At 39.2% G+C, this 22,821-nt stretch overlaps 1 protein-coding gene across 13 annotated transcripts in view; it reads right to left on the bottom strand.

Annotated features, from left to right (window-relative positions):
- rerea (arginine-glutamic acid dipeptide (RE) repeats a) overlaps nucleotides 1-22,821 on the bottom strand; it is a 566,413-nt gene that overhangs the window by 202,023 nt on the left and 341,569 nt on the right. For all 13 annotated transcript variants that reach the window (XR_011962674.1, XM_072586150.1, XM_072586154.1 and 10 more), the window contains one exon: nucleotides 13,336-13,384. Coding sequence is in view for 11 of the 13 variants with exons in the window: in XM_072586150.1 (XP_072442251.1) it covers nucleotides 13,336-13,384 (49 nt within the window). In the remaining 2 variants the exon portion in view is untranslated. The remainder of the gene's footprint in view (nucleotides 1-13,335; nucleotides 13,385-22,821) is intronic.

The following is a 22,821-nucleotide window of genomic DNA, read 5'->3' as shown; positions in this document are numbered from 1 at the left end:
AACAACTCCATTCAAGTGAAATAACTGAAAGGTGAAGAGAAGGCATTGCCGCAAAAAGGAAATAAAAGGTGTCAAATTTACAGGAGTAGCCGGCTGCTCGCTTGACGTGAAACTAAAACTCAGGTCATAGAATGACAGGGCAAAGGAGGCCACTCAGTCCAGTGTGCTTGTTGTGCTATCCTATTGGTCATATGCTCGGACTTTGCAAGTATTTCTCTGATTTGCCCTTTGGAAAGTTCCTGTTGAATCTGCTCCCACTGTCCTTCCAGGCAGCACGTCCCAGGTCACAACAACTTGATGCATCAAAAAACAAGTTCGCCTGCCCAGCGACTCCTCCAATTCTTTTCCCGATTCTCTTTGATCTGTCTGGTGTCTGATCTTCCTGCCCCTGGAAACAGTGTCTCCTTGTTTGTTCATTGGAAAGTTCTGGTGATTTTGAACTCCTCGATTAAATCTTTACTCCATCTCCCTTTCTCCAACAAGAACAATCACAGCATCTCCATTCTCTCCACATTCCGCAAAGTCTCTCATTTACAGAAACCTTCTCATGAATTTTTTCCACACCCTCTCTGAAGCCTTCACATCTTTGCACAATTACACTACCCAGACTGGATACAGAATTCCAGACGAGGCCGAATCACTATTTTCTAAAGGTCACAATGACTTCCTTTATAAACACGAGAGAGTACAAGATAAAGTCCAGAATCCCAATGGTTATATTCACCGCTTTCTCAACTTGGAATTGGAGATGTATTTGAACAGGAAACACTGTCAGGATGACGGGAAAGGAATGCAGAGATGGACCTAACTGGAGAGGCATTTCAAAGAGCCAGCACTGAGACAATAGGCTGACTGCATTCTTCTGGTGCTGAAGATTCTATGGTTTAAATTTCTGATCACTAACTTCTTGATAAAATTATTTTAAAAAATGCTTCAAGCTTTAAACACATAAGTTGTGAAACCACCTGTGGAAGTCGTGGTCTCAACAGAGGCTCCACTGATGCATGCAGAGCTTAGGCTAGAGGCACTTTGCTCTAGTGTTTCATAATATCTGCTGGAGTAGGTTCAGTGCTGAATCTGGGGACAAATCAGTTTCCAACCTCCAGGCTTTTGACACCTCAACCGTAGCTGCAGATTTTACAGATATTTCCGCTAGGGGCCCTGCAATATCTTCCCTAGCTTCCCAAAATGTCCTAGGACACACTTGATCAGGTCCTGGAGATTTATCGTCCTTTATGCTTTTTAAGACCTCCAGCACCTCCACTTCTATAATGCAGACTGTTTTCAAGACATCACTACTTATTTCCTAGAGTTCCCTAGCTTCCACGTCTTACTCCACTGTAAATACTGAAGCAAAATGCTCGTGTATTATGTCTCCTATCTTCTGTGGTTCCATACATAGATGAGGCGAAAGTGGGTACTGCAGATGCTGGAGATTAGAGTCAAGATTAGAGTGGTGCTGGAAAAGCACAGCAGCTCAGGCAGCATTCAAGCAGGAAAAGACGTCCTTGTTGATCTTTATTCTCTCTCTAGGAAATTGTAAGTAAAAATCTATATTTCCTTCTTGCCATTAGATAAAGACAATTTGCTTGCAACATTCTCTTGGTAAGTACAAAAGCCTGTATTTGTTAGTCGGGTAAATCGGTATTTTTTTCCCACATTTGTGATGATTCTGGGAATAGTGAAGCTTCACTTCCAGACATTGCTACAATGAGTCATCATGGGCACTAGATAAATGCAAAGTATTTTTAGATTATGAAAAAGCAGTGTTCATGGGAAGCATGGTAGCTCAGTGGTTAGCACTGCTGCCTCACAGTGCCAGAGACCTGGGTTCGATTCCACCCTCTGGCGACTGTGTGGAGTTTGCACATTCTCCCCGTGTTTGCATGGGTTTCCTCCGGGTGCTCTGGTTTTCTCCCACAGTCCAAAGGTGTGCAGGTTAGGTGAACTGGCCAAGTTGAATTGGGCATAGTGTTAGGTGCATTAGTCAGGGGTAAATGTAGGGAAATGGGCCTGGGTGGGTTACTCTTCAGAGGGCCAGTGTGGACTTGTTGGGCCAAAGGGCCTGTTTCCACTCTGTAAGGAATCAAAATCTAATCAACACCAGACTACCAGATTGATTATGCATGTCTGAGCCTCAAGAGCCATGTACGTGCAGTTGTTTGACCCCACATTTGCAAACACGCATGCACGGAAGCTCCAGATGGCCCGAATGACTATGGAAAAATGTTGTACTGTTACATAAAGGGAACAGTCATCTGAAGCTGTGGATATTTTTGGGATGGGATGGAAGAAACTCACTCTGCATCTGATTACAATCTAACTAACCACGGAGTGCTTAATGTAGAAACTGATGTAAAAAGTACAAACTGTTCAACATTCCCCAACCTTGCTAAGCAGAAAATTGACAAAACAGGGAAAATCCTATGCTCGCAGTCAATTAAGTTTACTGTAGGTTGTTTTCATTGTGAACAGCTCTAAAATAGGTCAAAAAAGACTTGAATAGCAATCAGCTCTTTACATAATAAATCTAACACTATCTTTAGCTCCTTCAGCTGCTGCGATAAACGCATACAAGATTGTGATATTAACTACTCCTGTAAGTTTTTTAACTTGCTAACCAATGTGGAAGGTCTTTCCTGGATATCACGAAAGTAAAATTCCCAATACTCCACTCAAAACCAGAATCTCAGCAACTTTGAATAGGAAAATGACCAAATGTTCTGGAATAAACCAGATAGAACAGAATACCATAACTTCTGTTAAATAAAAGACCATTTCACAAGACAGTAAAATGCGTCTGGTTGTAAGTTTGCTCACTGAGTTGGAAGGTCTTGTGGGAAAAAAAAACAACCTTCCAGCTCAGCGAGCAAACTTACATCCAGAACCTCAACCTGAGCTACAAATCTTCTCCAAACTCAGTAAAATGGGTCCGTGATTCAAATATTTTGCTCAAAATAATTTTGTTTTATAATATTCAATTTGGTACAAATGAGATTTCTTTAAAAAAAAACTTGGTATTTGACAAACACTATTAGATTAAACAGATGATGCAGATCAGCAATACTGTTGTAATGTAAAACATATGCACAAAAGCGCAACATCTGAAGTACCCAATGGCTCTGGCCACTTTGTTTGCAAAGTAGTACTTCAAGATTTGTATCTGAGTAAATTGGTACAAACTCAATTGTAAAACAATAATAGCAGAAGACTATAAAATATCAGATTCACTGGTTGAAGTATGAACATTATGTCCTTTAGAAATTTATGCCACTAGTGCACCTGAACTTGAAAACAACAAGCGTTTTGAAGCACAATGGTTACTAAATGTAGAGTGTAGAATTAACTTATGAACCCCGTGCAAGAAGGAACATCGCCATCATCTCACCAAGTGTCTCCTCTCTGGTCACAGCTTCGATCCCTGTAGGAGTAGTTTCTAAGACAAATTAGACTATTTAAAGAAACCAGAGCTTGGTCAAAGATAAAAGAACAAGGGCTGCACATACACAAACAGTGTGCCCAGCTGCTCAGAAATCCCATTGTTTTCTTAGTTAAATTTCTGTTGCATTCTGCAGGTGCATCAAGGAGAAATGGATGTGAACATTGAGTGTCCTGACACATACTGGAAGTAGGTGCAGTGACTGACAAATTGAGCTACAGGGACAAAAGAAACACTAATCCTTGCACAATCCAAAGATGCTCACGGAGTTTCTGGTCAACGTTAAATAGTATTCCTTGGGGATCTTCAGCCAATTTAAAATGTTAAGTCACTTTTAGGGCATCCTGTTTTGTTCTAAAAAAAATGCTCTCAGTTAGGAGTTTGCTTGTTTTCTCCCTTTGCCAATGGCATAATTCCTTGCTGAATTATGGTTTGCTGGCCTGTTGCAATCCGTCAGCACATCAAGTGAATGCTTTAATTTGGCAGTATGTATGAGCAGGCCATTCAACTGTGAAGGATGCTGTAATCCTGCCCCAGTTAATACCCCAGAGACATCTCTGAAACAGGAAGGTTGCTGTCAACTGAAGCATACATCGTGTTTGCCCCAGAGTTCAACTATCTCAGCACATTAACAAATTTTACCTGAAAACTTTCTCGCTAAACCTTACAGGCGTCTAACACAAAGGCAGTCAGTTAGTTCATTCCTGTCCAAATGCCAGCTATTCAACTGATAGTTCCACATCCATCAAAGTTTTACCTGCACATCCACTAATGTCATTTATTGTATCCATTGCTCCTGATGCGGTCTCCTCTACATTGGGGAGACTGGGCGCCTCCTAGCAGAGCGCTTCAAGGAACAATCCAGGACACCCGCACCAATCAACCCCACCGCCCTGTGGCCCAACATTTCAACTCCCCCTCCCACTCTGCCGAGGACATGCAGGTCCTGGGCTTCCTCCACCGCTGCTCCCTTACCACCCAACGCCTGGAGGAAGAACGCCTCATCTTCCGCCTCGGAACATTTCAACCCCAGGGCATCAATGTGGACTTCACCAGTTTCCTCATTTCCCATCCCCCCACCTCACCCTAGTTCCAACCTTCCAGCTCAGTACTGTCCTCATGACCTGCCCTACCTGCCAATCTTCCTTCCCACCTATCTGCTCCACTCTCCCTCTGACCTATCACATGCATCCCCACCCCCATTCACCTATTGTACTCTTTGCTACCTTCTCCACAGCCACAACACCCCCCCCTCCCAATTTATCTCTCCACCCTGGAGGCCCCCTGTCTCTATTCCTGATGAAGGGCTTTTGCCCGAAACGTCGATTTTCCTGCTCCTCGGATGCTGCCTGACCTGCTGTGCTTTTCCAGCACCACTTGACTCTGGTTTCCAGCATCTGCAGTCCTCACTTTTGCCTAGCTATTCAACTGATGCGGTTCATTCAAATGTCATTTTACTGCATCCATTTAGTTTATTTCTTTTTAAATATTCACTCTAAATTATGATGCTGTCTCTGTCTCAAAAGCAAGTTATGGGAAAGAATTTAGTGCTCCAACAAGCTTGTGTGATTGTTACTAACTTCACCTTTCAGTTTTGGTCTGCTTATCTATTCTGCTATTCTCCTCACTCAAAATTCACAAGAACAATAAAGTTCCATTTTCTTAAAACATTAAATCTGTGATCATTAATTGTTTCTGTTTCAATCAAAAAGGCTCATATTTTCACAACTAACCTCTCACTTGAATATTACTCTAATGAATGCTTGCTGTATTTTTCTCCAAGGATCAATTTGCTTTTCTAAATGGGATGGCAGAACTGCATGAAATACTCCAACTATGTCTTAAATAATAGCACATATGAAGCAAAGAATCATTACTGCAATATTCTGCGGCCAAATCACATAGAATTCCATTGTGCTTCTTTTCTATCTTTCTGCTTGCACTTACAGATGTGCAGCTACACCCACAGGTTAAGTTTAGGCTCAGAGGTAACCTGACAGCAGTGAAACCTTTGGATGAGAACAGTGGCAATTGATTCTCTCAGAATTCTTTACTGCATTCTTGACCTTTAGAATGCTTCCAAACATCATCAACCCAAGGAAACCTAAACACAAATATAAAGCGGGCCATACCAAGAGTGCTTTATCTGGAGGCTCATTGATGATGTTAGCTAGTACGGTGACAAAACGTCTGAAAACAAATCTTCTAGCTCAGTGAACAAAACAACATTCAGAACCTCAATCTGAGCTACAAATCTTCTCCAAACTTGCAAACATACTTTCAAACTGTTGCCTTGCATTTGCTTACAAAATTAAACAACAGGACAGATCAATGAATCGCTGACAAAAAAGATTATTGGATCTAGTCCCAAACACATTTTAAAAATCTGGATTCACACTTCATACAGTGAATATCCCGAGGGCAGGAGAGAATGAGGTTTCTACTGTTAGTTGCGTATCAAACATTTCTGTACTCTAATCAAATACAACTGGTTCTGTTTCTCCAAATCTGGATTATTTGACAGTCAGTTGTTAAGTATATACCTACCGCAGATATAGTGTTCCTCATTCTGGAGAGAAGGTCAGTGTTCATTCACAAACAGAATCAAACATGGTGGGTGGAATCACCAAGATCACACCCTTTAAAAAATCTGGGTCCTTAAGGAGACAATTTGGTCAGCAATCGTTTCCCTCTGATCTATAAAGCTATATTCTTGAAAGCTTCGTCTGTAGATTCAGCAATGTAGAAGTGTCAATATAGCACAGGTACCAGCCTTTGCAATGTTGCAAACCGGCAAAGTTTCTTGAGAATATAACTTCTGCTTCAATTATCTGTTCATTATTAGTTTTACTGGAAGAATAAACATCATGCACTGGGGACTTTATAAATCTAGTCTATACACAGACATCAACACTGGGGAATTTGCTAGAGACAAAGTAAACAGGGGCCCTTTATTAACTATGGGTACTTGAAATCTGTCTGGTTTGGAAGCAACTGTTGCAAATCACAGAGGAGGAGGAACCTATTGTTCTGAGATTGTCTGCCCTTGGGATAGGCACCACTGTTTTCAGAAATGTGTTACAAAGTTTTTTTGCAAGTTTTGATAAGCTAGTTGTTGAGAGATAAACATGTAAGATATAAAACTTCAGACAGTACAACATTGGTAAAAGCTCTGGATGTTTTTTTTTCCTTTTCTGGTTAGTTGGGTATCTGACATGCATGGCAAATCAGCAGCATCATGGAAAAGTTCCCAAATTAAAACACGGATGCACTGCAAATCACAGGTTACCATCTGCCCAATATGAATAGCATACGCTCGATAATGTCTTAAACTTGTATACCCATATGTCCCAGCAATATTCATCTCTGCCACTTCATCAATATCCAGTGCTGTCAATGTAAAATGTAGTATCAGACTAATCAAGTCAGTCGAATGAGCCCCTCTTCTGTTTTCAAGCTGATTGCAGCTGATCAGTATTTCAGTTCGATTTAGTCTTAACTCCAAGCACCCAGTGATTAGTCTATCCCCCCTCTTGTTTTCATGGCTATCAATAGTCTCAAGTAACAAAAATCTAGCAAACTTAATTTTGAAATTTTGAAGTGACAGAGATTCAATAAGCCTTTGAGGAATATGGTGCACTTCCAGATTTCCACCTCCCTCTATTTAGAGGAGTATTTCCTGACATGGCCTCCAAACAGTTAAGTTCTAACTGTCAGGCTCTGCTCCTTTGTTCAGGACTTCAGAAAAGTGACTATTACCTCCATTCTCAAACTTTTTGCCTGATATCAAGTCTTGACTTCTCCTTCAATATTGTCCATCTAAACACTCCTTGCCATCAATTTCATCCTTCTCCCTGCCCACAGTCTGAAGATAAACTTGATTATTCTGCAACAAAATAAAATGCTGGAGAAACTCAGGAGGTCTGGCAACATCCACGGAGAGAGAAACAGAGTTTATGTTTTAACACCAGTACCGCTTCGTCAGAACTGAAAGCTTTTCTTGAAACGTTAACACTGTTTTTCTCTATGCAGTTGCTGTCAGACCTGCTGAGCTTCTCCAGCACTTTTTTTTTTGTTTCAGATCTCCTGTATCCACAGTTTACTGTTTTATTTATTTATTTATTCTGCACCCAATTTGACTCCAAACCAGGTTTCTGGTTCCATCATGAAGGCTAATTCATGAATTTAGCCTGCTTCTTTTCCATTCAGCACATCTACTGCTGAAACCTCAATGTCTTTGACATTTTCTGACGCAACTACTTGTACTTTCCTCTCCATATAAACCTTTACTGCCCATTGTAACTTCAAGATCAGCTCGATCCTCTTCCACTCACGTCCTTGCTTTATTACACTGGCATCTCGGTTAACATTAGCTCAAATTTAAAAGATTAATCGCTGCGCTCAGCCACCTTTTTGACCAAAGTTTGACAACCCCTTGGCCTATTGACTATATACAATTATAGCTTTGTGAAATGCTTTGGGATGATTTGTTACATGAAAGCAGCGATATGAACTTAAGAGATTGCTGCCTGTGTGACTACCTGAACTACTAGGCTAGCATGGTCTTCAGCAGCCGAGCGAGAAAAATCCCACTAGTGCTCTTTTTTCAAGCACCATCATAAAGTACATTGAATCAATCTATTCGGAGACATTATGATGCACCTTTGGGGCAGGAGGAATGAATTTAGGTTTTCTATCCCAGAGACAGGGACACCGCACTGAGCCACAGGGTCCAATGCCATTAATCAATCTTAGTTTGTTTATTCTTCAGCAGTAAAGTGAAATATTGTGGAAGGACCTGCTTACGTCAGACAGAGTTTTATGTTTACTTTAAATGTTAATTTGGTTCAAATATCCCAACAAAAGAAACGGTCATTTGAAACCATTTCAGGCCGAAAGGTGCCACCCAGGGGCACAAATTAAAATTTATATGAATTGCCACCTTCCTCCTGACTGCAGTAGAAACATTAACATCACATCAAACATGCCTGTGCAACCGAAGGAAGGTAACAAAATTACCTACTTAATACAAGTACACATTCAGACATCAAATTTCATGATAAAGCGACCTAACACAGCACACCTCTTGACTTTCATATTAACCATCTGCCTGACATTAGCAGGCAGAAGGATCATCTGGATAACATGCATTATTGTAGCTCCAGTGATGTTGGAAACATATGGACATATCACTGACTGATTAAACCCAGCTTCTTGTGCAAAACGCGAGAAGTGGATACACCCAATGTGATGAGTTAACCCTTGGATGTAAATCTTGCATAATCTGCTGCAACACAATGAAATCGAAATTATAATCAGTATGCTACACAGATAACATCTGGCACAGTGACTTGTTTAAACTACATTTTTTGAAGACATAATTGAAAACTACAGATTCAGAACCAGAGGGCATTCTAAATTGACTCAATGCCGCCACCAACATTGTTTTGCAGGTAAGAAAAATTCGAGGATAAGATTGTTGTTGTTGTCTCAACATGAGCACGCAGGCAAAAGACCCATGTTTCAAAGACAAAATAATTCCAGATGCAACCTTCTATAAAGATGCTCCAAAATGTAGACAATCTCACTGTAGAATGCAACAGTCTAATCCAGTTCTGCAATACCCAGTTTGCTCACATAGTTTTCCCCCTTTTGAGGAACTGGTACTGGAGGAGCAGTCTGTATTGATTTATGGATGAAGTTTACTTTGCTGTACCATATCCACAAAGGTACTCCTCATGAGCAATCAGCAATCCAATTGCAAGAGAGAACCTTACAAATGCAAAACAATTAAGCGACAGATAGGTCTGAGAAACGCAACAAAGAAATGCAAAATAAAATCAAGGAGAGCAGATTTTACACATAAATCCTGAATTTGCATTAAGCTCCCAAAATAAATCCTTAGAGGAAAAAGATTGTGGAACAAAAATTATTGGGAGAACAAAAAACAGCTTGCCACATTACTGTTTAAATTCTGGCCTATACTGTGGTTAGGTGACCACTTGGTAGAATTCCCTTGTGTGAATATCATATCAAGACAAGTACAAAATGTGAGACATGACTTCTCACATGCTCACTAAATTGGTTTTAAAAATTTTGCTATAAATGTAGAGTACCAGATCTGAAAGCAGATTTTAGGAATCCAATAGTCCATTGCGGTTAGATATGACTAACCTTACACAAAAGATTCTTAACAGAGATTACATAAAGGAAGGTTTGTTGTGTTTCTGTCACCAGACTGTACAGGAGCTTAGAGAACGTCATCTGCCAAAATTGCTCTCAACTTAAAATTGGGTACAGAACGTCTGAACAATTTATATTTCTCTTGACCTGAATTGGAAATAGGGAGATTTGCATTTGAATCATACAAGGCATGTTTACTATGCTCTTTCCAGACTGACTGAAGATGCTGCATGATATCCCAAAGGATGTTAAAATGAAACAACCAGACAAATGATCTGATAGTAGTGCTAACTGTTTCCCACCTCCTTTCAACTAATTTCTAGTAGAGTTCAATGCCATGAATGCCAATATTTCTCCCAAAACCGATTCAAATGGGCAAACTGATTATTACAGAGACATCAGGAGTTGGCACAATCTACTCCACAATAATGAACTTCTACATTCATCAGATTTTAAGAGGACATTAAGTAACAACAAATTGAGATGAAGTAACTTTTCACTGACTACAGATAAAAACTGATATCTTTCTTGCTATTCAGTACTCTAGGAAGCAAATACACCAAATAGGCCTTCAAGCATCAGACAGACTAACAAAGTTTTTGGAATGAGTGCCCAGAACTTTGTGGAAAGCCAGGGAAGAAGTTTTTGGGTCCCTTGCTGAGATATTTGTATCCTCAACACCCACATGTGAGGTGCAACAAGTTGGAGGGTGGCTAATGTGATGCTATCATTTAAGAAACATGATAAGGAAAGGCCAAGGAACTATAGACTCATGTCAGTGGTGAGTAAGTTGTTGGATGGGGATTCCGAGAGACAGGATTTACATGCATTTGGAAAGGCAGAGAATGATTAGGGATAGTCAGCATGGATTTGTGCACATGGAATAGTGTCTGACGAAATTGATTTGAAGAGGTAACAAAGAAGATTGATGAATGTAGAGCAGTAGATATTGTCTATATGGTCTTCAGCAAGGCTTCAACAAGGTTCCACATGATATACTGGTTAGCAAGGTTAGATCACATGGAATCCAGGGGGGAGCTACCCAACTGGATTCAAAATTGGCTTGAAGGTAGAAGACAGAGGTTGGGGGTTTTTGGACCGGAGACCAGTGTCCAGCGGTGTGTCACAAGGATCGGTGCAGTGACCACTACTCTTTGTCATTTAAATAAATGATTTGGATGGGACTATAGGAAGTATGATTAGTAAGTTTGCAGATTACACCAGAATTGGTGGTGTAGTGGACAGCGAAGGTGGTTATCAGGGCATTCATCAGATGGGCCAATGGGCATTAGGTGGCATTTAATTTAGATAAATGTGAGGTGCTACACTTTGGAAAGGTAAACCAGGGCAGGATTTATACACTTAATGGTGTGATCTTGGTGAGTGATACTGAACAAAGAGATCAAGTGGTGCAGCTGCATAGTTCCCTGAATGTGGAATTGCAAGGAGACAAAGATGGTGAAAGCAGCTTTGGCATGCTTGCTTTCATTACTCAGTTCATTGAGAGTAGGAGTTGGGATGTCATGTTGCAGCTGACTAAGACATTGGTGACGTGACTTTTAGAATACTGCTTTCCATTCTGGTCTCCCCACTATTGGAACGGTGTCGTTAAACTTGAAAGGGTTCAGAAAAGATTTGCAACAATTGTTGCCAGCGTTGGAGGGTTTGAGCTACAGGGAGAGACTGAATAGGCTGGGGCCTTTTTTCCCCTGGAGCATCAGAGACTTGGGGTGGCCTTATAGAGGTTTATAAAATCATGAGGGTATGAATAGGGTAAACAGACAAAGTCTTTTTCTGAGGATAGGGGAGTCCAACACTAGAGGGCACAGGTTTTACGTGTGAGGGGAAAGATTTAAAAGGGACCTGAGGGGCAATGTTTTCACGCAGAGGGTGGTGAGTGTATGGAACAAGCTGCCACAGCAAATGACAGAGGCTGGTACAATTGCAACATTTAGAAGGCATCTGGGTGGGTACATGAATAGGAAAGGTTTAGAGGGATAAGGGTCAAATGCTAGTAAATGGGACTAGTTCAGTTTAGGATATCTGGTCAGCGAGAATGAGTTGGACGCAAGGGTCTCTTTCTGTGCTATCGAACTCTATGACTTTTCTATCTGTAGCGTCAGGACTGGCATCTGAAGAAACTAATTTACACTTATGCTTCATATCAATGTTAATGGGTATAAAGTGTCACAGCTCCCTGCATTTGTTTTTAGGAAAGGATACAGACTATTCAGTGGAGGATTCAGATATGTGTTCAGCTGATCAATTCTGGTTTAACCAATGATTTCTGGACAAGTTGTGGGCAGCAGGATGACAAAATTGATTCCGAACTATGAAATCACAATCCATGAGTCTATTGTCAAATTATTGGCAAAGAGCAGACATTCACATTATTCTTAAACATATGCCACAAGGGATGCTTTAAATTTAGTTAGAGAGAACACAATGGGAAGAGGAAGAAGCATAAATATTGAAGTCAAATAAAATGAATTTAATCTGCTAAACAAACATGATTACAATTTAAAATTGTTGACAAAAAAATTAATCCTTCTGATACAGTATCTGAACAATTTGGCTTGTGCCTATTGTTCATTAGGTTCTTAAATAGGAAACTGGCAAAATAAATAAACCATTACTGGATTTATGAAATTATATGAACACTAACCCTGACAGTTTAAAAAGATTCGTTTGTGCCTATAAAGAGGATGGCATTGTGAAAACTAGAATGAGCAAAGCCAATATCTGCAGATACATTTTGCACAATAAATTGAAGTCCATTGTGGTGATGCATTGTGTTCATAATGATGCAATGACTGTGTGTACATAATTTACTGCAATGCTGAGTGATAGGATTCGGGATTTCTCTCCGCTTCATTCCTTGTTACTGCCCTCTGCCAGTGTGTTGCCACCAGCACCTCTCAGATTAAAATCAAGGATTCTTTCATCAATATTGACTTATTTTTAAGGAAAAGGTCTGGACACAGCAAATTTCAAAATTCACAAAGGATTTACCACCCTTCCTCACTATTGTTGGTGCTCTTAATAAATAATTATCTCCAGGTATAAACTCTATACATCATATTTCCCTTTGATATTAGTTTTGGGACATTTTTAATCTTAGTTGTTATACAGAAGTGGTCCCCTTCAAGTACACATAGCCGCAACTAAATGCAAAAATCCATCCTTTCTAAGGGAAAGATTGAAATTTGGTTGGGATCAACAACTCTCGTGGGGCATTCTAGGACGAGAGGGCATTGTCTTAGAATAAGGGGAAACAAATTTAAAACAGAGTTGAAGAGAAACAACTTCTCCCAAAGGATTGTGAATCTGTGGAATTCGCTACCCCAAAGTGCCGTGGATGCTGGGACAGTGAGTAAATTTAAGGAGGAGTTAGACGGATTTTTTATTGGTAATGGGTTGAAGGGTTATGGGGAGAAGGCAGGAAAATGGAGGTGAGGAGCACATCAGCCATGATCGAATGGTGGAGCAGACCCGCTGGGCCAAATGGCCTAATTCTGCTCCTATATCTTATGAACTCTAATAGGTGCCGACAGCAGTTGCAACTCAGCCTTAAATCCAACTTTAACTAAGACACTATTCCATATTTCACAAAATACGCAGGTAATATGACTTTATCTTTCAGATTTTATAAATATGTCTACATGAAAAGATTATGCTTGAGCATAATGGAAAATATCCAACAGCTCTCCTACCTGATGACTGGGCCCCACACGGATTTCTCCCTGGGTGCTATTCAGCCTCCTGCAAGAGACAATAATTACACGTAAAAAAGAAGAAATCAGCAAGTGTATCCCTAACAAGATTTGGTAGCAAGAACATTGGAAGTGAGTGTAAATATATAGTACAATCCTAAAGGTGCTGCAGGAGCAGAGGGATCTAGGTGAACATGTGCAATGACCATTGATAGGAGCAGGATAGGTGGAGAGAGCAGTAAGTTAAGCATGCAGTGTCCCTGGCTTTATAGAGGCATAGTGTACAAGAGCCAGATGATGAAATTGAACTTGCACATGACACTTGTTAGACCTCAGTTTGAGCATTGTGCACAGTTCTGGGTGCTGCATTGTAGGAAGGATATGAATAAATCCAAGAAAGTACACAAGTGGTTTACAAGAATGGTTCCAGAGATGAAGAACTTCAGTTGAGAATGGATTGACAAAGTTGAGACTGCTCTTGGAGAGAAGCATCTTATAGGAGAACTGACAGAGATTTTCAAAATAATGAGAGGACTTCATAGAGCAGGTGGGGAAACTGTTCAAAGAATCAAAATGGGGTGGGGGGGGGGGCGGGCACAGGTTTAAAGTGATTGTAAAGGATGCAAATTATGCATGAAAGAGCTTTTTCCCCACAGTGAGTATTTTGGGTGTGGAATGCAACGACTGGAAATGGAATGGACGCAGGTCCCATTAAGGCATTCGAAGGGTATTGGATGATTATTTGGATAACGTGCAAGGGGATAGGAAAATTCAGAGAAAGGAAAGTAGGTAATCATGTTCATTTGATAAGCCAGTTCAGACACAATGAGCCAAGTGCTCAATTTTGAGATTTTAAAATCAGTAATATCTGCAAATATGCTTTTGATATAGAATATTCGACTTTGAATTTCCTTTAATATGTTATATACTGGCCCAAGTATGTATCAATTAACACATTTGAAAATGTAAAACCTGGATTAATTTAATCCAAGTGAAATCATCCTAAAATATGGAATCTTATATAACAGGAGTGACATCAGAGTAATGAAGCAGAAAGCTGCAAAAAGAAACACATTTTGTTAGACTCTTCTTCTGTGCTAAAAAAAACAGGTGGTGATTAAAGTCAATGGCTGCGAGTTAAACTCCTTACAACGTAGGCAGGGCCAGAAAATAAAAAGAATATTAACGTTAATTCACTTATTATACATTGCACTAATATGAAAATGTCGCCATCTGGAGTTCTGATGATCTCCTTTTGCAGTTCAATGTTAAAGATTGTTTATAACACTCCTATGAAGCACCTTGGGACACTGCACTATGTTAACAGTGTTTCATTATTGTCCTCCACAGATTAACAGCAAAATTGACAAATCCAGTTGAGTTATGAAAGGGTTAAAATGAATCTACATGTATTCCTTAAACCTCACTGTATAACTTCGTGAGTCGCTTGGCTATATTTTTTTTTACAAACAAAGAGAATCTGGAATGTCTCTGAATGTTAAAAAGCAGCAGGAAACTGGGCACAAAAGTGGTTGATGCAACAAAGATGGTAACTATAGCAACACCAATTTAATTTTTTGGTTCCACAGCTGCAACGGATTAAAGAAAATGACAAGATGTTCGCATTGAAAGTGCACTGTTGCTATAGCTACACTGTAGATTTCATGTTACAACAAGTCCAGCAGTGCTCAGAATTTCTAAGTCTGAGCTTGTGAACTAATGCTTTGCCAGTATGGCTGCATTTAACTCCATATTTATGTAAGGTTGGTTCTTGAAGGCTAAACATTGCCATCATGAAATATGGAATATCACGTTTGATTATTTAAACGAAAGATGCAGCTTCTATGTATGGTACCACATCCAAAATTTTGAATTTCTCAAATAAAGAGACAATCAAAAAATAAACTGCAATTTTCAAGTGTATTTTAAAAGTGACTACTGGTTCTTCAAAATAACATCTTCAATTCAGTTTCAGTGAAATGATGTTTTTGGTACCTGCCAGTAAAAGTGTGAGATAGGGATACCTTTTGCTTCTAATGTTAATACAGCGTTCATGGTCTTTAAGAACATTTCTTTCCTAATTGAGAGCTTGTGAATTAGAAAGGTAATTTGCATTCATATAGAATTTTCTCATGTTCAAGTGTTTCACATACAATGGCTTTCTCTGGACTCAAGTAACAACTGTGTAAACAACAGTAGCCATTTAGAACCAGTAACGTGCAACAAAGTTTGAGGCTAATTACCAGTTAATTTCCTTTGACAGTTTGGTTGAAAGAGAAATAATGGTTCTGGATCAGAAAACCTCCAATAATTTAAAGAAAAAAAGAGATTTTTCAAAAAATCTCTAAAAAAAAATGTGGGCTCCAGTAGCTGGGCTAGTATTTACTGCCCATCCCTGAATAGTGAGCTACATTCTTGAACCACTGTAGTCCACTTTGGCAGAGGTAGATCCATTATATCAATCAGGGATACTTAAAGAACAGTGATACCCAAGTCTGGGTGGGGAGTTGCTTCGAACAGAATGGGATCTCAATTAAACATCCTGTGCAATTTTTGTTTTGTTTGAAATAATTATCATTTGTCAAATATCAACAGCAATTACTTTTTTTTCTAACCTCAATCTCAACCGATCCTCAAACTGCTTGGCTCAGTATCAGTAAAAAATTTCAGGATAGCCAATCAAAAACAAAACCTTATGTCACATGCCTGCTTATGGGAAGAAGGTTTTTTTTCTTCCAGTATATAACACTGACCTCCAACTAATCACTGTTGGTGTCCACTTCAAAGTTTCTCCAATTTTTATAAATATATGAAGAAAAGTACATGCAAGGCAAAAGGGGACAGAAAAGAGACTTATAGAAGGAAGACAGTGAGATATGTTGGTCAAAGGGAAAGGTTTGACCTTTGAACTGACACAATTGCCACCCAATTGCTAAATCTGCATATTTCCACCTTTTTCTCATCTTCTACGCACATCTTATTCTCAGACAAGTGCTACAACAATCTTGGTACCTCTCTCTCTCCCCCTTTCTCTTTTAAAAATCCTCTTTCAATATTCTCTCATTTATTATGTAGATTTTACTTTCCCCAGCAGGAAAGCCTATCAGTTTTAAGAACAGGATAAGGCAACCAACATATAAACAATTTAAAATGAGTAACTGGATTGGGTGAAGATTATTATATGGACGTACCATAACATGCATGGCTAAGAGAAAATGAAGGATGGGGTTGGAGAAAGATGGATGGGAGGTAGGGAACTCACATTTGAAAAGTTGGCAGATAGAGTGGGAAGTGATCAGGGATCCAATCTACAGTAATCTGGGTTTGTTGGGTGCAGAATTTTGATACTACGATCCAGGGTGAATGGCTATCCCTGATGTCACGGCAGAAGTAGAGTTATGGACACGAAATATACAAGTGCTGTTAGATCAGAAGAACAGTAAAGACTAACGACAGGTAGACTTTGGTACTTATGACATAATATTGAGAAACTACAGGCATAATGGTGCTTGGAGAAAGGAAATGCACTGGTGAAGCTGAGGCCTGAGACTAACAGAGAAGGAGCACTGTTGATTAGAAACATGAGGCTGAGCATGAATTTGAAATAAGGGTGGCAACCAATTTAACATGAGGCAAAGATAGTTGTATTTTGGTTAGGGACATACTGAAGTACTATTACTGACGATTAATTATAATTTTCAGGTGGTACACAGGATGAAGTGGAACCAACACGGCAAATATCTAGCAGTTCGTGACTCTATTCCTTTTCCTGCTAACATTATGTAGACAGAGATCTGGTCTTAAGGAAAAATTAAATAGAGTTAGAGCACATTAATAGAGCTGAGCAGAAGGGACAAAATGTACACTGGTATAGCCTTATTGGGAAAAAATAAACGGTGCTTTAGTACTTTGAACTGGCTGGGATGAAGGTGGGGGATTAGAACGGAACAAATTCTTATTAAAACCTACAGAATAATTAAAAGGGTAGACAAGGTAGATGCAGAAAAGGAGCTTGCCTTAATTTGGGAGCCTAGAAACTGGGGCACAATTTAAAAATAAGGCAGATGTTGACCTGGTTTGAGAAGAGGATAAATTTTTTACTTAGAGGGCTGTGAACCTTTGGGATTCTGTACCATAGCTGGCTGGAGAAGCTCAGCTTTTGAGAATGTTTAAGGTAAAGATCAGTAGTAAAAGACACTGAAGTGTTCAAGCAGCATGACTATTGAAAAAACAGACACGAGTCAGGCTGCCCTAAGTTCTGAAGTGCCAAAGCAGAAATTGGCACAATGTTAAATGGGGGAGTGGACAAAGTAGAGCATTAATGATTGTGAGAAAAAGAAACTCAATCCATCAGAAATACTAGAAACTGTTTGTAATATTCTATGCGTATTAATGAAGGGAAAGAAGAGAAGTCTAAAACAGATATGAGGAAGAGCTAGAGAGAATCAGGAACAGAGAGAGGCATTCAGAGACTCGGTGCATAAAAGCAAAAACAGCAGCATGCATGAGATGGGGCATGCAAGAAAAATAGTAAATCCTCAATGTTTTCAGACAGAAAGGAGAATCAAGCATATCACTTTAGATGGTTCAAAGGGAAGGAATACAAAGTACAAGTCAGATATTTGTGCACCATTTGCTACAAGTTAAGCTCCATCACACAATCCAGAATTAACCAACAGTATTGCAGTGAAGATACGACATGTTATACATTTTTAAAACAGTTCCTCCTCATTAATCTTTTACTGTCCTCCTCAGTGCTCTCCAGTAAAGAAAGCAAGAATAGGTCTTCAGCAGATCATTTCAGCGATTCAAGCAGAGCAGGCTGAACAATCTGCTTTCCAGACTAATTTCCCTACCAAAAAGACAATTTCTGAAATGCTTCAAATTATCCATCAAGTGGTCTGACCAACACTTGAAAAATGTGCTTAATTACTTCAAAGAAGTTCAAGTGTTGGCTATCCTCTGTACAGAAGTTCATTGACTATATGGGGTGGCACATGGCACAGTTAGCACTGATATCTTGGTTCCAACGCCCTAGGTTCAATTCCAGCCTTAGGTGACTGCCTCAATGGGCCGAACGGCCTCTACCTGCACCAACAGGGTTCTTTGATGACTACAGAAATTAAGCACACAAATATCTTAAAATACTAGAACAACATGTCTCCACTCTCTCACTCTGCACCCCGCCCAACCTCAAGAAAACGTTTCACAAATAGGATTCATTACACTCAACACCCTGGGTGTAAACACCTTTTTAATGCGGTAGTATTAAAGTGCAAAATATTGGAATAAAAAATCTTCATTTTTCTCATCTCACCTTCATCTCGATCACACAATTTGATGCTCTGGTCTAAATTAGCAAGGATGAGTTAGGATGTAAAACATGTAATTTTAAATAAAGAACACATTGTGCAGTCATTTTATTTTAGTTTTGCTGTAAAGTCATTTTTAACTATGCTGTGCAAAGCCATCCTGAATAAGAATTATTTATTTGTTTTGCCTCCTTTTTATACCAGAACATGATGCCAGAAGCAAATAGGAGATTTTATTTTGTCTAAGAAATTATAGAAAGGTTACATGAAAAGTTGTCATTTAGTTCTGTCAAGTCTGAGAGATCTCTGAGAATCATTTAACTCGACCCATTCTCTGTTCTTTCCCTGTTTCCTTTCAGGAATTGATACAATATCCCTAAGAAAGCCATGACTAAAGCTGCTCCTACCATCCTCTGAGGTGATACATTTCAGATCAAAACCATACTCTTGGGGGGGTGGGGGGGAAAGAACAGCTTTTAAATGAGAACAACCCTAATTTTTCTGATTTATCCATATAAGTGATGCTCTTCTTCCTTGAAACTGTTTTCTTTAATCTTTCCTGTAAACCTTTCACATCCTTCCTAAAAGCACGGTGCCAACAATTGAATGAAATACTTCAATTTTGACAAACTAGTTTTCATCATAGCTTTCTTGATTTTGTGCTCTTTACCTTTCTTTTAAAAAAGTCCAGAATCCCAAATGCCTTTCCAATTACTTTCTCAAAGGATTTGTGGCCTTCAACAATTTCTTAGACATAAACTGAGGTGTCTCTTTTCCTGCACCACCCTTAAAACTCCCTTATATTGTAGTGTTTCACTTTGATCTTTCAACCAAAATATATCACCTTGCACTTCTCAGTGTTGAATTTTACATGCCCATTCATTCCACAGTCTATGTCCTTCTCAAGTCTTTCCTCCATACAACCACAATGCTTTTTTTAAAAACTGATTCACAGGATATGTGCATCATCAGCTAGGCGGCATTTAGTGCCCATCCTTAATTGCACTTGAGAAGGCCTTGTACATTTTGTAAGATGTACAAACTTTTGAAATTGCTTAAAAAGTTTAAGTCAGAAATAGATATCAAGAAAAGCAGTAATCCTAGTACCAACTACTGGGGGTCTTCAAATACCTTCCTGCAAATTGAAAGACAACTCTTTTCCACTAATCTCAATTTAGTTTCTCAGTCAACTTCACTTTCAGGTCGCTATTGTATCCTTTATTGCATGATCTTCAAATCTCTTTGCAAGACTGTTACATAGCACTTTATCAAATGCCCTTTGGAAATCCATGTGCACTACATCAACCATTAACCCTCACTGGAACTTCATCAAAACACTTCTGTTTTGCAGAAGCTTACCATAGCTAGATAAAGAAATGAAAGTAAAGCAAAATATAGTGTCACAGGTATTAAATGCACTTTGAGCCACAACCAATGGCTATTAAAGAAACCAAATCTGACTACATTAAATAAACATCTCAACAAACATAGCATAATATTTACCCAAGCTTTCACTTGCATAACTTGTTTTTAATCCAGGTCTGGATGTACCTCACCAGTTGTTCTAATCACATGTTTCTGTCTGCATGACTACTTGCAAGGTATCCTGTATCAAGCTGTCAAATAAAAATCTAAAAAAAAATTCAATATGCTGCAGCATCAGTCACAAAGCAGACCACAACTGTGGGTTAATTCAGATGGTTGTATATTAGAAAGGAAATACATATTTTCCTTTCAAAATGTTTTACAGTCTACAACGTAGAGAATTGGATAGCACGTTTCGTGATAACACTGAAGAGATCAGCAGTCTTTGATATTAACAAGTCCTAGTTTCACTTCTCTTCCTGAACCCTATAGTAAGTACAGGGAAGCACATTCATTGCAGGGTGTGTTAATGCATTGCTAGCATAGCTATGGGTGACAGAAAGAGGGAAGATCCCCAAATGTACATTAAATTTATCAAGATCACTTAGGATCAAAAGTAAGAAGGATCCTAAGTCAGCAAAACCAGCTGGGAATTACTGGACAGATGAAGATATATTGGGCTCCATACACAAACAACTTTTATATGGTAACTCCTGATAGTAAAAGATCCCAAAATCCCTTCTCTACAGTACCATGAAACAAACTCACAATTACTCCAAATCTACTTCGGTGAAAAGTTGATATCGTCATTACTAAAGAGTTTAAAATATTGCAAAAAATATTTTTCAAAAAATAAAGTTTTAAAAAGTTAAAACAATGTTAGAGATTTCAATTTTAAATGTTATGCATTAATTTAAAAATTAAGCATCTTTACTAAGAAACCCACCTTACAATAGATGCAATGAAGTTATATTTATTTAAAAATTCTGATGTAATAAAATTCTAAATGTGGTAGTGGTAGAACTGAACAGTTTTATGCATCACAGGTAGACAGGGTGATTAAGGAGGCATTCAGCATGCTTGCTTTCATTGCTTAGATCTCGAGAGCACAAGTTGGGACATTACGTTGAAGTTGGACAGGACATTGGTGAGGCCTTTTCTAGAGTATAGTGTCAGTTCTGGTCTCCTTGTTTTAGGAAGGATATTACTAAGGTAGAGAGGGTTCAGAAGAGAGTTACCAGGATGTTGCCAGGATTGGAAGATCTGAATTTAATGGGGAGGCTGGATAGACTGGGACCTTTTCACTGGAGCATAAGAGGTTGAGGAGCGACCTTATAGAGGTCTATAAAATAAAGAAGGGCTAGATAAGGTGAATATCAGGTTTCTTCCCCCAAGGATTGGGGAATTTCAATACTAGGGGGTATTTTCTTTTAAAAAAAAAGGTGGAGAAAGATGTAAAAAGGGCATGATGGTCAATTTTTTTTTTAAACAGAGTGGTTTGTTTGTGGAATGAACTTCCAGAGGAAGTGGTGGATGCGGTTATAGTTACAAGATTTAAAAGACATTTGGATAGATACAGGAAAGGCTTAGAAGGATATGGGCCAAGAGCACGCAGGTAGGACAAGTTTAGTTTGGGATTATATTTGGCATGGATTGGTTGGACTGATGGGTCTGTTTCCATGCTGTATGACTCTGCCCTTATAGTGACAAAGTGTGGCACTGGAAAAAGCACAGGTCAGGCAAGGAACAAGAGAGTTGACGTTTTGAGCAAGGTATGACTCTTTAACTGATCCAGACCCACACAGCAATTTGATACAGGTAAGTGAACACAGTTACCAACTTTGTGCATGCAGCTTTAAACACATGTTTTCTGCTTAGCTCTCAACAAATTGTTTAACAATGTAAAAACATTTGTAGGAATGACCACTATTTAGGAAATTAAAGGAATCACTGCTTTGTTTCTCAAGTGTGCAGGACTCCGCATCAGAATCATACGCAATGCAGTGATGAACCCAAGCAGTGTGAGATGGGTTCCCCGAGGAGGTTTTGAACAGCAGCATTCAACAGCAGAATCAAAAATTGCAAATGCAAACAACATTGCAGAAACAGAGCACAGTTGCACCACAAAGATGCAGAGACAGTGAACCTCATAACATTGAAAACAAAAATATATTATAAATAATGGACACTATTACAAAAATAGGCTCCACAGAATATTTGAGTCATACCATTAACAGAACATCGACTGCGTGTACAGGTTTACAAGAAATCTTTAAATGATTTGCCTTTTTTCCTATGCAGGTCTCTAATACAATTGTCATAATTCACTATTGATACAAAAGAACCTAAATCTAAACAGCATCTTTCACATCCTCAGAACATCCTAAAGAACTGCACATTTACAGCATTACTTTTGAAGAGGAGTCATGGTGATGATTCAAGCAAAAACAGTAGCTAATTTGCACACACCCACCTTGGCTGGTAGAAGGGGCTGCTCAACTGTGAACTGTGAAAACTTACTTAAAGGAAAGATGTACCTGCACTGGCATTGGAGGCAGTCCAGAGAAGGATCACCTCGGTTGATTCCAGGGAGGGTTTTTTTCATGGGGAGTAGTTGAGTGGGTTGGGCTTGTACTCATTAGAGCTTGGAGGAATGAAAGGAGACCTTGCTGAAACATAAGAAATTCTTATGGCATGTCATAAGGTAGGTATGGAGAAAGTGTTTCCCCTTGTGGGAGAGAGCAGGATCAGAGCTATACACACTGAGTTTAGGGATTACCCATTTAAGACAGAGATGAGGAGGAATTTC

This window comes from Chiloscyllium punctatum, chromosome 16 (assembly GCF_047496795.1).
Source record: "Chiloscyllium punctatum isolate Juve2018m chromosome 16, sChiPun1.3, whole genome shotgun sequence".
In the NCBI taxonomy this organism is placed as follows: Eukaryota; Metazoa; Chordata; class Chondrichthyes; order Orectolobiformes; family Hemiscylliidae; genus Chiloscyllium; species Chiloscyllium punctatum.
Note: the sequence above shows the minus strand (reverse complement) of the source record. Positions and strands in the feature narration are given on the sequence as shown.